Source organism: Anthonomus grandis, chromosome 3, assembly GCF_022605725.1.
Source record: "Anthonomus grandis grandis chromosome 3, icAntGran1.3, whole genome shotgun sequence".
NCBI classification, from domain to species: Eukaryota; Metazoa; Arthropoda; class Insecta; order Coleoptera; family Curculionidae; genus Anthonomus; species Anthonomus grandis.
This window is the reverse complement of record NC_065548.1, coordinates 25,894,195-25,909,127: the sequence shown is the minus strand read 5'-3', so window position 1 is coordinate 25,909,127 and position 14,933 is coordinate 25,894,195. Positions and strand designations below refer to the sequence as shown.

At 31.3% G+C, this 14,933-nt stretch overlaps 1 protein-coding gene across 2 annotated transcripts in view; it reads left to right on the top strand.

The window, feature by feature from the left end:
- LOC126734340 (aldehyde dehydrogenase, mitochondrial) overlaps window positions 1-14,933 on the top strand; it is a 144,077-nt gene that overhangs the window by 111,308 nt on the left and 17,836 nt on the right. For both annotated transcript variants that reach the window (XM_050437920.1, XM_050437919.1), the window contains exons 3-7: window positions 4,093-4,207; window positions 4,277-4,407; window positions 13,350-13,748; window positions 13,807-14,127; window positions 14,188-14,352. In XM_050437920.1, coding sequence (XP_050293877.1) covers window positions 4,093-4,207; window positions 4,277-4,407; window positions 13,350-13,748; window positions 13,807-14,127; window positions 14,188-14,352 — 1,131 coding nt within the window. The remainder of the gene's footprint in view (window positions 1-4,092; window positions 4,208-4,276; window positions 4,408-13,349; window positions 13,749-13,806; window positions 14,128-14,187; window positions 14,353-14,933) is intronic.

The following is a 14,933-nucleotide window of genomic DNA, read 5'->3' as shown; positions in this document are numbered from 1 at the left end:
GATAATCTTCTGTTAGAGAATGTTTTTAAATTCTCTCTTTCTTTTTGTAAGCATTTTAATTTATATATTCTTTGTGTTTATAGGCCACCTACAGGAGATATTGCTATGTTTTTGGACAAACTTGATTCTCTTTTATCCCAGTTGTCCCTACACTCTAAGGTTATATTGGCTGGTGACTTTAATATCAACTACACTGATGAAACCTTGCCACGTACTTCTCTTTTAAGTATTTTAAATTCTTACGACTTGAAAATGCACGTTCTTTCTCCCACATACGAATAACTTCTTCATCTGCAACTACAATTGACTGTACAAATTTTGATGACATTTTATGCACAGTACTTCCATCTGGTATTTCCGACCATGAAGCTATTCTTGCTAAAATGCCAAATAGTACTGTATTATCTTTATCTCATTATGTAGCAAGAATTTTCAGCAGGAGAAATTTCAATGCTTTTATCTGCTGCTACAGCTTCGGTAAATTGGAATGCAATTGAAACGGCTTCTGACCCACTTACTTAATTTTTTCAAGTTCTATGTGATAAGATCAATCAGTACTTTCCTAAAATGAGGCTTAAAACTCAGAAACGAAAACCATGGGTTACAAGAGGCCTTAGAATTTCAGCTAAAAACCTCCGTTTTTTGACTAAATTGTGCAAATATACCACAAATGAAAATATCCTTGTATATCATCAGAAATACCGTAGTCTGTACAGAAAGACAATTAAAGCAGCAAAATCTAATTATTATAGGGATCACTTAAATATGTCATCAAATAGGCAAAGAGAGTGTTGGTCAATTATTAATGATTTTAGACATTGCCATAGAAAAGTATCTGAACTGGAGTTAAGATCTGACATTTTAAACGACTATTATTGTGATATACCTAATATCTTGCTCAAGGGCATTTGTAGTAACATTGATCCCTTACACTTATAATATTTTCAACAAGTGTCAGTTGAGCATTCATTTTTCTTTCATCCTGTCGATCTTACTGAAGTAAAAAATGAAATCAAACGCCTAAAAAACCATAAATCATCTGGAGCTGATGGGATATCTTCGAGGTTGTTACTCTTTTTGCCTGATTCAGCCTTAAATGCTTTAGTTTCTGCCATAAACAATTCTTTACATATTGGCATTTTTCCTTCATTTTTAAAAGAGGCAGTGGTTATCCCTCTTCATTAGGGTGGAGATTTGGATCAGCCTTGTAATTTCCGTCCCATTTCTATTTTGTTTACCCTCTCTAAGATAGTGGAAAAACTTGCAAAAAGCAGAATTTTGTCCTTTTTACATCATAATGGCATTTTGTCTGCAAATCAGTTTGGATTTCAAGCCGGTAAAGGGACTCATGATGCTGTTTTTAGCTTTTTGGAGAGCGTCTATGTGTTCTTGAATTCTGGAGAGTCGGCGGCAGTGTTTTGTGATCTATCCAAAGCATTTGACTGTGTGGATCATGGAATACTGTTATCCAAGCTCGATAAATATGGTCTTAGGGGCGTTGCGTTGCGATGGCTTGAGTCCTATCTATCAAATCGTACTCAGAAGGTTACAGTGTCTGGGCGTTTGTCTGCTTCTAGATCCCTAAAATGTGGCGTTCCCCAGGGTTCAGTGTTGGGACCACTGTTATTTTTACTGTATGTGGATGACTTGAGTTCATTGAAACTGCAGGGCAAGGTGGTTCAGTTTGCTGATGATACCACCATACTATGGAGCCATAAAACTTCTGATTATATTAAGACTTGTATCCTTGAAGACCTTCAGATTTTATCAGGGTGGTGTGCTTTCAACAGGCTCGTGTTTAATGTAAGAACGACGTCTGTTATGGGGTTTAGGTGCGATGTTCAGGGTCTGATGTTTGACGAAAATTCCTTCTTGCAGAATAAAGAGTGCTGCAAGTTCCTATAGCAATTACCATTGATGGTCGCCTTCGGTTTGAAGATCATATTTTACATTTAGCTGGGAAATTATCTTCTGGATGTTTTGCAGTAAGAATGGCAAAACAAGAGCTGGGAGGGGTGGTTGCACGTTCAGTGTACTTTTCACTTATTGAATCTCATATTTGGTATGGCTTGCCTTTTTGGGGTTTAACCAATCAGGGGCTACTTAACATTGTCTTTGTTATTCAAAAAAAAGCAGTTAGATACCTGTGTTCTGCTAAGTTAAGAGATTCTGGCAAACCCCTCTTCATTTCTGAAAAAATCCTAACTCTTTTTTCACTCTTTATCTTAGAAACAGCTGATCTTATTCACAAAATTCCCAAACTACCCTCTGACACTGGCCATTTGACTCGTCGTGTAAATGATGTTCCCCTACCTATTCCTACGTCTTCCCTTACCAAAAACTCATTAATTTACAAAAGTAAAAAAATTTACAATCATGTTCCTCTATGTGTTAGACATATATCGGATGTTAAGAAATTTAAAAGAGAATTAAAGACGCTTTTATTGGCTAAGGCATATTATAACCTGGATGACTTTTTTAATGATAGGTGTTAACCTTGGACATGTTGGAAAGTTTTTTTTTTTCCTTTTTTCTTCTCTGGTTTTGTCAACAAGTTTACCTTTATTCAGTAATTGTTTGTTTTATTTAGTTATCTTTAATTCAAGTATGTTCAAAAAGTTTTGTCTCTTGTGTTTAATTTTGTTCATTGTTTTGTCAGTTTTTGAAATTGTATTTTTGTTTTGTTTTTTTTAGCTTGTAGGATGCTTGTACACAAGATTATTCTTACGTAATATAGCACATTTTCTTTCTTTTTTTCTTTCTTTCATTATGGAATTGGTTGAATACCCAATAATGAGTACTAGAGCCATAGCAGCTCAAGTTGGAGTTTCTTATAGTAAAGTGTGGAAGACAATATGACAAGAACAGCATTATCCTCATTCAATCCATATCCATCATTATCAAGGGGTTAAAGTGTTGCAACTCGAAGATCATATTGGAAGAGTTGTATTTTGCCAGTAGCTTTTGGAACAGCAGTAATTGAGATTTTACAAAATTAATTTGGTGAGATGGGGTGCAAAACTTTCACAACAATAATATTTCAGCAGCAGATAATGCATATGCTGTAAAAAGATCTAATTTTCAACATATATTTTCATTAAACGTTAGGGCTGCCATGGCAAATCACATGCTTATTGGACCCTACTTTTTAATCTCAACCGACCGGTGAAATTAATTTAGATATTTTTTCACACAATCTGCCACAATTATTAGAACTTGTAAATGTGAGACAAGATGTGGTTCCTACACAATGGGGCTCCATTTTAGCGGAGAAGTTCCTGAAGGTCTAAATAATGAGTTTCTGGTTAGATGGATGGGGCGCAATAGAACCATTTCTTGGCATCCTAGCTCTCTAGATTTAACTCCTTGGAATTTGTTTTTGTGGTACTAATTGAGAGTTGGTGTATAATAATAATAATAATAATAATAATAATAATAATAATAATAATAAGCTTTATTTCCAACAGGTTACATATAGGTACCCAGTTACAGGAGAATCAATTAAATATATAAATGTACAAGTACGAATGCATGAACTGTATTAGATTCATGCAACTAAACTATAAAAGAATTGCTATGTAATAAAAAAAGTAGTGAGTTTGAGAAAATAAATAATAAAAAATCAACACTAAATTAGGATAAGATATGATGATATAATGATGGAGCATTCTGCATACTCTGGCAGAACTTTGAAAGCACATTGATAAATCTTGTTATTTAATTTGTAATTTGACAGTATTGATTTTATTTTATTAACATTATTAAAGATCCTTAATAAAATATTTTCAATAATATAAAGTAACTCTCTTATTATACAACATTTATATATGGCATGTTTGGTATATTAACTTTTTTAACCTGTTGTACAAGGTTTTAAATTAAATTACACAACTTTGAAATCAGCCTGTAGGTATATAAAATTAAAAATAATTGTAATATAATAGAGATTAAAATTTTCTACCCCATTTAACTCTTTTCACAGAATCAATAATAATTGTTTATCAATATTATTTTGCCAATTTATATGAAAACTTTCCCACTCATATCCCATTATATAGGTTTTTATTTAAATATCATAACTTTTTGGTATAGATTTTCATCAACAATGAATGGGTGAAATCTTCCACTGGTGCCACATTCCCAACCATTAACCCTGCAAATGGAAAAGTAATTACTGAAGTGCAAAGGGGTACTAAAGCAGATATTGGTAAATAAACAAGACTTATAAAATGTGTGAGTATGAAAAAATGTAACCCCAATATATTCATTCTCATAGATAAAGCAGTAGTTGCTGCCAATGAAGCCTTCCGTCTTGGATCCCCTTGGAGAACATTGGATGCTTCCGAAAGAGGAAGACTATTGTATAAACTCGCAGACCTTTTGGAAAGAGATGCTGTTTATGTAGCTGTAAGTAGTGTTGTGAGCAATGGAACGTTCACGACTTTTTTCGTGAGGTTTATTCTCAAGAGCACGAATGTGAACGTTCTCATAGCGTTAAAGAGTCAAAGTATAAGCTCAAATACCGGCCAGCCAAACATTTCTACCAATTTAATGGAACCGATTTAAAATAAATAAAACTCACTACCAAATCTGGGGCTGAAATTAATACCATTGAAGATGATTCTTCTGAGTCTACAATTCTGAATTTGATTTAACGGAAATTCTGAGTGATTTAAAATCAAGCGAGCGCGAAAAGGGAGAGGATAGTTCGGAGGAGAATTCCTAAATAGGTTGTTTGAAAGTTTAACTTAATAAATAGAACATAAATAAACACAAACATTTTTAATTTCAGATATTTTCCTAATATGTTTCCTTTGCATTTTTTTCATTTATCCTCGTATGTGCTGAAAATTCTCGTTCGTGCTCGTTCATGCTCGAGGAACGTTCTCGAAAAATAAATTCTCGAGCATTTTACAGCACTAGCTGTAAGTTTGAAAATTGCCATTTATTAGCAAACTTGTCCAATTTGTTTTAAATTTGCATGGTTTAATCTTGTCATGTTATAAAACAAATATTTTTATCAAATTGTTATTTTTAAACGTCTATTAATATACTTATTATTTAGATAACCACTAATATCTGGTATATATGTTTCTTTTAAGCAAAAATAATATTAATAACTTTCTAAAATCAGGGTTTTATTATTAGTGTTTAATAAACTCTTATAAATAGGATTGTTTGGCTCACAAAGGCTATTTTGATTTGGTTGCATTCCAAACTAAATTACTAATTTTTCAATGAAATGTTTCAATTAACATGATATTTCTGAATTAATAGATTAGACCTGATAAGATTCTAAACAGAGATGTTTTATGTGGTTGTTTGGTATATAGGTACTGAACAAATAGAAACTGATATGTGTGTAATTATACTACATGGATATCAGAAATTTATTAATTTTAAGTTTGTGATGATATAATTAAATTCTTAAGAAAAATACTTGATAATGTAATCACTACATTTATTAATTTTGTTTGACCTACGAATACCTTAATGTAGCAAAAAATATTCAAGGTTAAATCTTTCAAGTTTTATATGATAAGTATAATAATAATTATAATATATTAATTTACAGGCTGGTCTTAAAAATGTGTTATTTTGATGACTTAACTGTTTAATTGATATCGATCAGAATAACAGCATGACTGTACAATTTTGCTTATTTGGTTATTACCTTATAATTCTTTTATTTAAATATAAATTTTTTGAATGTAATGTTCTAAAATAGTTTATAAACATTTATTCTATAAAATAAAAAATAATACAATACTGCTTAAAATTAAAAAAAATTTTTGAGTGTAATTAGATCCAAAATTTATATTAAATTATTTTATTCATCCTTATAAAATTCTTTATATTTTTGAAAGTTTTCAAGAGACTTTGAACCTCACTGAAAATCAAAACTTTTTCGATCAAATCAAATCAAAAGTTCTTTCAAAACTCTTTAAATCTAAAATAAAAATAAATTTCATCACAGATATAGTGACTAGGGAAATTTAGTTCATTATATCTGTTGTCCCAGATATACATATGAATGAATAGGTCTTAATATAATTTTGTTTGTTTACAAGAAACTGCTTAGTATACTAGGATGAGAATAGTTTAAAATATTTTCATTTGCTACAGCTTAAAATGTTTTTCGTAAATTGTGTTTTTATTCTAACATCTTGAAATTTTTTTTTAAAAGAAAGTGTGATATAATACAAGGTACTTTTTTCAATAGGGATTTTTTGACAGATCACCCGTGAATTATCTCAACCTGATATGATATTTTTATTTAGTATTGTTTTATTTAGTAATTTTTTCAAGAACAGACTTATGTCAGAATAACACTTACAAATTGTTGAATTTTATTTCCAAAATCAGTGCTCAGTGAACAATGTTTTTCGTGCACTTCGGTCAATTTATGACGTCCATTACCGTCCTAGTAAATGCATCATTTGCTAAACTTCGGTCTAGTTTTATACTATTAAATATTGTTCCACTTGGTAGGATGCGTAGAGGCGGTTCAGCTGAGAATGTTCCATTCATCGTCGCTGTCAAACTTTGGGTCTCTCCTATTCCGCATTGTGGCATATTTTGCAGTGAGATCTTGGATTCAAGGATTAAAAAATACACCTTCACCAAAAATTACAGCCGATGTTCGTTTGCGTCATGAATTAAATCAATAAATATTTGAATAGCGATTGACCCGTATTTTTACAATTAAATTGTGTTGCGACAAGGGTCATTTCTAGCTCAATAGATATCACGGACTTAACAAGCAAAATTGTTGGCAAATCAGCAGCGAGAAGCAATCCAAGAGCGAGAGAGAAAACCTTTTAACAAATAAACAAAATCGTTTATACTCGTTTACAGATATGGTATAGTTCTTTAGAAGCTTTAAAACTTTTTCTCTGAATCCATGTTTTTCCAATATTTACTATCTGTTATTAACAAATTCGGATTTGAAACCGTATTACATATGTAACAGATCACGGAATATTACTGCATACTCTTTATTTTACTTCAGATTTGTGCTTGTAACAAGCTTATACATGATGTCATCATTGTACTTTACTATAAAATCAAACCAATTTTTTAAAGTTGGAAATAATACATAAAATAACACGTTTTGGCCAGTAATTTTCAATTTTCTTGTTTTGTCTCTTAGGTAACATGAGCCTTACACATTGTGGTTTAGTCACGAAATATTTGCATTAATATCTAATACTAACGGTTTTCTTTTAATTTTTTTTCTCTTTTTCTTTGTTTTAAATTCAATTTATACCTATTTAAAAACTTATATTATGTTCTTGAAATCTAAGAGTTTTAACTTCAAATCCAATTAAAGAAAGAAAAAAAGAAAAATACAAAATAAGGATCATACCTTTAAAGGGAGGTAGGCATAACACAGGATCACTCGCTCCTCGCGAAGGGGGATTGCCCCCTTGGCGAGGCATTTTTATATAATATATCAAATATATTATATAAAATTTATTTGATATATTATACAAATATTATACATACCACAGGGAGATAAAAGGAAAAAAAAGTGTGGTAAACCAAGGATCAGGAAAAACATACATTACTCTGATAATTTATTTATGGGTTTTTGTAAATTAATATTTTTGCATCTTTAAAAAATTTGTGTGCCAAAAGAGATATTTTTGCAATAAAGAAATTATAGAAGAAATAAATTGTTTGTGTGCAGAACGTTGAAATGACTTAAAAAGAATGTGATTAATATCACCAAATTTTTCGCAAGGACTGTTTGGGTTATCTAAAATTTTGATCTGGGACGGGAACCTGCCATGATTAAACTTTAATTTACTAATCAGTGATATATATTTTATATTTATATTACCATTTTTATACCAGAATTTTGTCAGAATATTTCTGTGTATTTAATAATAATAGTGGGTGTCTGAGAATTGCTGAAATCTTTCACAGTCATTTTCCATCTCTCATCTGTAAAATATTTTTAATTTTAATTACAGTGTCTAATAATGTGGGGCTCTCAATAAACTAATTCTATTCTATTTTATCTTATTTATTATTGTTTCCCGCTATATCGCTATTTACTTAAACAAAGTTAGGTAAGTAAAGTTAATATGGAAGAAAGCATTATTTTATAGTAAATATTTAGTGTTATTTATATAACGATTAGGAATTGATTCCTTTCAGTCATCAAAACTCTCCATCTTTCGCAATCTGTCAGTACAAGTACGTATTTGTATCTATTGGATTTTACCCATTCTACTTCGTAATATATATGGCAGCAGTCTCTGCAGTAAAAATAGATATGTTTTTTGTAAAAGTATACTGATAATTTACTCTCAGTAACCCAAAACGCCCTAGCCACATTATTATAAAATTTTGTTCGATCAGCAAATATTTTTATACCATGAAGAGCATATCCAAATTTCTCTTAAAATCTCAGAACATTCTCCTTTAGAAGAGTATTGTGGAATTATTATATTGGGATTTAATGGTATTATGTTAATTAAGTGCGTATAAGTTTTGAATTCTAACTTTTTTTATTCTCCATCAGTGCGATGGAATTACATAATTCATATAAATTAGCTAATGGCGGTGAGTTTTTCTTTTGCCAATATTTCTCTGGGAGAAAAAATCCATAGTTTCTATATTTTATTTAGATAATAATTTTTTTTTTAATATTTCCCCTAATAGCATGGTTGTTCCAGTCTTTCAATCAATACGGGGGGACTAGGGGATGAATTCTTTGCTTCTAGACATATTTTTATAGCTTCATATTGTATTGTCAATTTTTAACAATTTAAGTTTTACAAGTTGTTCCTTAAAAAATAGATCCATAATCAATTATTGAGTGAACAAAAGTTCTATAAAATATAGATACTCGAGATTATTTGTCGAAGTAAATTTATGCCCTTTTCTGTTTTCTTTATTGTCTTTTTAATGTAGAACTTTGTTCACAAAAATTTTTTATCAAGAATAAAACCAAGTATTTGTATCCAATTAAGACTAGAAAATTTATTTTGTTTAATATAATTGTACCAATCTACGGTGGTGTTTTTCTTGTATGAAAAAAAACTACTGCGTACTTTTTGCTTCAAAATGCAAAACCATTTTCTAACCAATAGCGTTGCGACTCTTAACATATAATTTAACTTGCTAATACGAATGTCATGGGATTTATTACGGACATAAAAAACAAGATATAGATAAGCATATTGCACACATGAGATTTCCGTATTCCAAATATCATGTAAATCCATAGAATAAAAACTAAAAATTAGTGGACTAAAAAGTTAGCCTTGCGGAATGCCGGTACTTGTTATCCTTGAGTCAATTTTTCCATTATTCTGATTTTTGACATATGCATGTCGATTAGAAAATAGATTAATGATTGTTTTAATAATTATACCTGACAATTTTAATAAATTTAGTTTTTGCACAAAACACTTAACACTACATTATCATATGCACTATTAATATCTAAAAAATTTAACAAACCCAACTATAGTTACTGTATGTTAGCAAGGGCGTTGATAATTTTTTTTGCTGGGGGGGAGAAAGCTCGCCGAAAGAAAGAGCTCGGCGAAATTTTTGGGGACCACGCCCAAAATTTTAGCCTTAAATGACCTAAAAAAATACATTTAAAATTAAAAATAGATTGCCATTGTGCCATTTTTACTTACCAGTTTATGAATAGTGTATGAATTAATAATTACAAATATTAAAACTCTTAAAGAATCTGTTAATATTTATTTTTAAACATAATCTATTCCTGAAATGGTACAAACAAACAGCATAAAAAAATGTAACTAACAAACAAAAAACAAGAACGACAGAAGAAAGAACAAAACTAGTAACATAATATAACATTAAATAATAAAATCTAAAGTCTCTTTTTCATTTTAATGAAGCGATTTAAAACTTTTTCGTTGTCTATTTTTAAATCTCTATGTATGTGCATTATCGCCAAGCCAACTAGTCTTTCTTGACCCATTGAAGCACGAAGCCAAGTCTTAAGCCTTTGAAGGGTTGAAAAACTGCGCTCTGCTGTTGCAACTGATACTGGTAAAACAAATATTAAATATAACCCATTATAAATTTTTGGAAACACGTTTTTATCACATGCATCTAATGCTGAAAACGCAGAGTCGGGTAAGTTTTCTTTATTTTTCCATTTTTTAATCCATAAGTCTAGTTCTGAATTTATGACTAAATATATTAATTCTTTACTGAAACTGTAGATACTTAAAAAACACAACTCTTTCTCTTTTTTCACCTAAAACCGCGATTACATTATTTACTAAAGCCTCCGCCCGACTTTTATCAATGACTTTGCTTTGTTAAACACTTTACTTAATCCGATTGTTAAACCTAAAAAATATGATAAACAATGTAATGATATTATAAATCTACTAGTTAACAGGGAATCAAGCAAAGTACGGGCTTTGGATGAAATTTCTTTATCATTCCACTCTGAAATAACATCTAAAAAATCTTAAAACTGATTCATGGCGTTCAGCCCATCTAGTTTCACAAAAATTTATTAACTCTTTATCGTTAACAAATTCAAGAACCTTATGTCTTTTTGGAGACGCTTTAAAAAAGTTAATGACTTCTTTTATGATGCCTACACAATTTCTTATATCTTTTGTAGTTCTGATACTGCCCCCTTTTGCTCAGACAGCATAACACTACAAGTTTCTGTGCTAATACAATTATCCAGAATTAGTCCAATTTTTTTCATAAAGGATAAAACCGTTTGTCCCAAAATTTGTGCCGTGAGAAGAGGTTCCTTAGTGTAATGGTCATAATTTTCTTCATGACAATCCAAAAAATTCCAAGGAAATCTTCTTTAGAGCGTTGGTCTTCATCCAAATACCTTACTATCAGTGACATCTGAGATATTTTGGATAAATCCGTTGTTTCATCAAACATTATACTATAAAATTGGATTTGATTGTGATTCTTAAGTATTAAATCGTCACCACATGAATTTATTCGATAGCGCAAAATTTCCCTAAAATTGCCCTCATTTATCTCTGACACATCTGTTATGTCTGATTGTATGGCATGTCCTCAGAAAGGTATATTTTGTCTTGCTAATAGTTCAATAGTACCTAATATCATCCACATTAGTTTATGTCTATTCTCGTTGATCTGCTCAATACGTTTATGATCTAAGATATTTATTACTTGTTGTGCTGGATTATTGTACGCTTGATTGAAATTATCTGCCAAAATTCTGCGTGATATTTTAAATTTTTGTGATTTAGCAAATCACCATGACCATCTTTTCCAAAAAGCTTCGAATATTTTTGCAAAGGATCTGTGACAAATTTTTGGAGAGGAGTTGCCTTATGGATTCCACCAAATTTGGCAAATAGAACGCAGTATTTGCATAGAATACCATTTAAACTAATGGAAAAACTTAACCATGTGTGGGAGACAAAATGATTGTGAGAAAGATAACATTTTACTTCCTTGTTGTATTTTTTGTAAACTGAAAAGGGATACTTAAAATTTTTTCCAGGCACAAAAGCATTTGTTAAAGCGTTATGTTTGTCAAATTCTGATATGTCAGTTTTATTAATGTATTTTCCTATATCAACAGTTCCTGAAGTTTCAGATTCACGTTCGGTATTAACGTTCAATTCAGTTGTTTCACTTTCATGTGCATGACTTTGAGGATTACTGGGCGCCTGCACATTATCACTACTGTGTGGACTGTGCATCATCATTAGTTTCAGAAACTCTTACTTTTTTTTTACAAAAAAGTCTTGTTTTTTGACTAGGACGTTTATTCATTTTGTTGCGCTGTAACCAAAAAATTGGTTGTAAATGCATAATAGCAAATATAAGAGTCATGTTAAAAAGTTTTTTTTATATATTTTTTAATACATAGAAAAAATATGCAATGAATAAACTTTTTAATTTTATTAAAATATTTTTAATTATTGGAGAAAACTGTTTAAAAAACAAAGCAATTATTTAAATGCACTAAAACGCAAAAAAATTAAAATTCACAATGCTCACTCTGTATATAATGCATATTGAAATGATTTAGCACATACTTATTACGTTAGAAAAACTGCTATTAGTCAAAATTTGAAACAAATAAACAGAAACCTGTTTTTTTTTTCAATAAATAATAAATCAATATGTGGATACGTCTTAAATAATATATTATTTTGTGAAAACCTTTTACATTTTACTATAGATATAATGGATAGACAAAAATGTAACTTTAATTTATATTCTGTAACTTGTGTAAAACCGATATAAATTAACAAAAAAATAATAACAAATTCGTTTCTTACCTGGGTGAACCGCTGATGGTGCTAAATTAAGTGATAGTATTGCACTAGGTAGGTATGTAACAAAGTCAATTAATTCTTAGTTTTTAAAAAACAATAAACACAACAATCAACAAAGTAACACCAAAAACACAACAATTACAACAAAAATTAATTAGATAATATTCAAATTGGAAATTACTAACTAAAAAACGCAAATTATGATTGGCCACATTGGCGTTGGGTGATTCCCCGCATTCCGGCATTTCCACCAATAGCGAAATTTAAACGCCACCCAGCCTTGGCCGTTTGATGCAAGCATAGAACAATGATAAATAGAAGAACATTAGGGGGGTATTGGATGTTGAATGAGTGCATCTTTGACGAGAGGCACACACCGGAAGGTAAAAAATGAAAAACCAAATTCATTCCATATTCCATACCTGACACCTGACCTCTCTAAGTATCGGTCTTGCGTTTCTGCGTCTCGCCCTCGACAGGCTATCGAATCGAAGAGCTGAAATTATGTGATAAACATATACGGGGTTGATTTTTAAAAAAAAAAAATTTAACATTTTTTTAGTATATATTCTATTGATTATTGATATATCAGTTTAAGTGCAGGGAAAATGGGTTTTTACTGATTTTTTTCTAGGTTCTAGGTATATAAAGGATTTTTTTTTTATTTTTGGGGGGGGAGGGGGTAATTACCCTCCAGTACCCCCCCCTTATCAACGCCCTTGTATGTCAGTGACTGTGCTACAGCAATATCAGTTCTTTGACGTTGTTTAAAACGTATTTCGTTTGATGGTAAAATGTTATTGTGTAAAAGCCAATATTCTAATCTAAATTTGATTAAACATTAAAATGTTTGGACATATAATACAAGAGGATCTATATGGGTTGCTTAAGTTAGGGTTTTTTAGGATTAAAGATTTGTCCGTTTTTGACCGTTTACTCCTATTCTTAGACATTTTTATTCCTAATTTTTATACACAACATAAAAATAAAATGTCTCTATATTTTTGAAACCGAGTCAACCCAGTTTTACTGTTTCTTTTCCTTTTATCTTTCAAGAGTCTTGAAACCTTAGACAATGGAAAACCTTTTACGGCGTCCTACTCCGTGGACGTTGCCATGGCCATAAAAACCCTACGTTATATGGCAGGCTGGGCCGATAAAGATCATGGCAAAACTATCCCGTTGGACGGACCTTACATGGCCTACACCCGTCACGAACCCGTCGGTGTATGTGGCCAGATTACACCCTGGAACTTCCCTCTGTTGATGACCGCTTGGAAAATCGCTCCAGCACTAGCCATGGGAAACACCGTCGTCTTAAAACCAGCAGAGCAAACTCCTTTGACTTCCTTGTATATTGCGGAACTTTGCAAAGAAGCCGGAATTCCACCTGGCGTCGTTAATGTCGTTCCTGGTTATGGTGATGCTGGTGCTGCATTAGTAGAAAATCTTGATGTCAGTTAATTTTTCAATTGAATAAAAATTATTCATACTTATGGGGTTGATTTTATAGGTAGATAAAATCGCCTTTACCGGGTCTACTGAAGTAGGAAAACTGATTCAAAGAAATTCCGGAGCAGGCAATTTGAAACGTGTTACTCTCGAATTAGGCGGAAAGAGTCCCAACATTATTTTGGCTGACGTTGACATTGAAAAGGCTGTAGAAGCGGCACATTCTGCCGTTTACTTTAATCAAGGTCAAGTGTGCTGTGCCGGATCTCGTACTTTCGTTGAGGAATCGATTTATGATGAATTCGTTGAGAGATCGATCGAGAGGGCGAAGAACCGTAAGGTCGGAGATCCGTTCCATCCTGAGACTGAACATGGACCACAGGTATGTATGGAAAAAATTAATTTTAGATTAGTGTATTTTTAACAAATAAATATTTTTTAGATTGATGAAGAACAACAACAAAAAATTCTGTCCCTTATTGAAGAAGGAGCCAAACAAGGAGCTAAATTGGTTTACGGAGGGAAAAGGCATGGAGATGAGGGTTTTTATGTCCAACCGACCGTTTTTGCTGATGTTGAGGATCATCATATTGTTGCCAGAGAAGAAGTAAGTAAATATAATTAATTTATATTATTACATCTCTCATAGTATTTACAATATACAGGGTGTCATTGAAATGGTGTAAAAAAATTCGGGGGGTGATAGTACTCCTAAAAATTTTAAAAAAAGTTCCTATAACTATAGGGCGGAAAATGCATATTAAGGGAGTTAGGGGCACTGAAAGGGTAAATTTAAAAAACGGTTTTTTGAAATTGTAGGCTTAAAAAACGAGATAAAATTTCGAAAAAAAATCCTCTGCCATAAATTTTGACCCAAAATCAAATGGTGATACTGAAAAATAATTTGGAAAATCGGAAAGGGTAGTTTTTGCAAGGGTAGGGGGTTAATTCGTGAATAACTTTTTTTAGGTTATTTTCTTCGCAACGTGGGTTCATTTTTTAAAAACTACATACTTTTTCCTACAAAAAAGGTACTCTTGTTGCACATCGCCCAGAACGATGGTTTTCGAGAAAATTGAAGGCAAAAAGTTTGCTCTGATGGGTTGCTCACTGGTTAAACAACATAAACCTATGAAAGTTATGGGGTTTCAAAAGTAAACACGTAGTTATTAAATAATTAATTAAAAA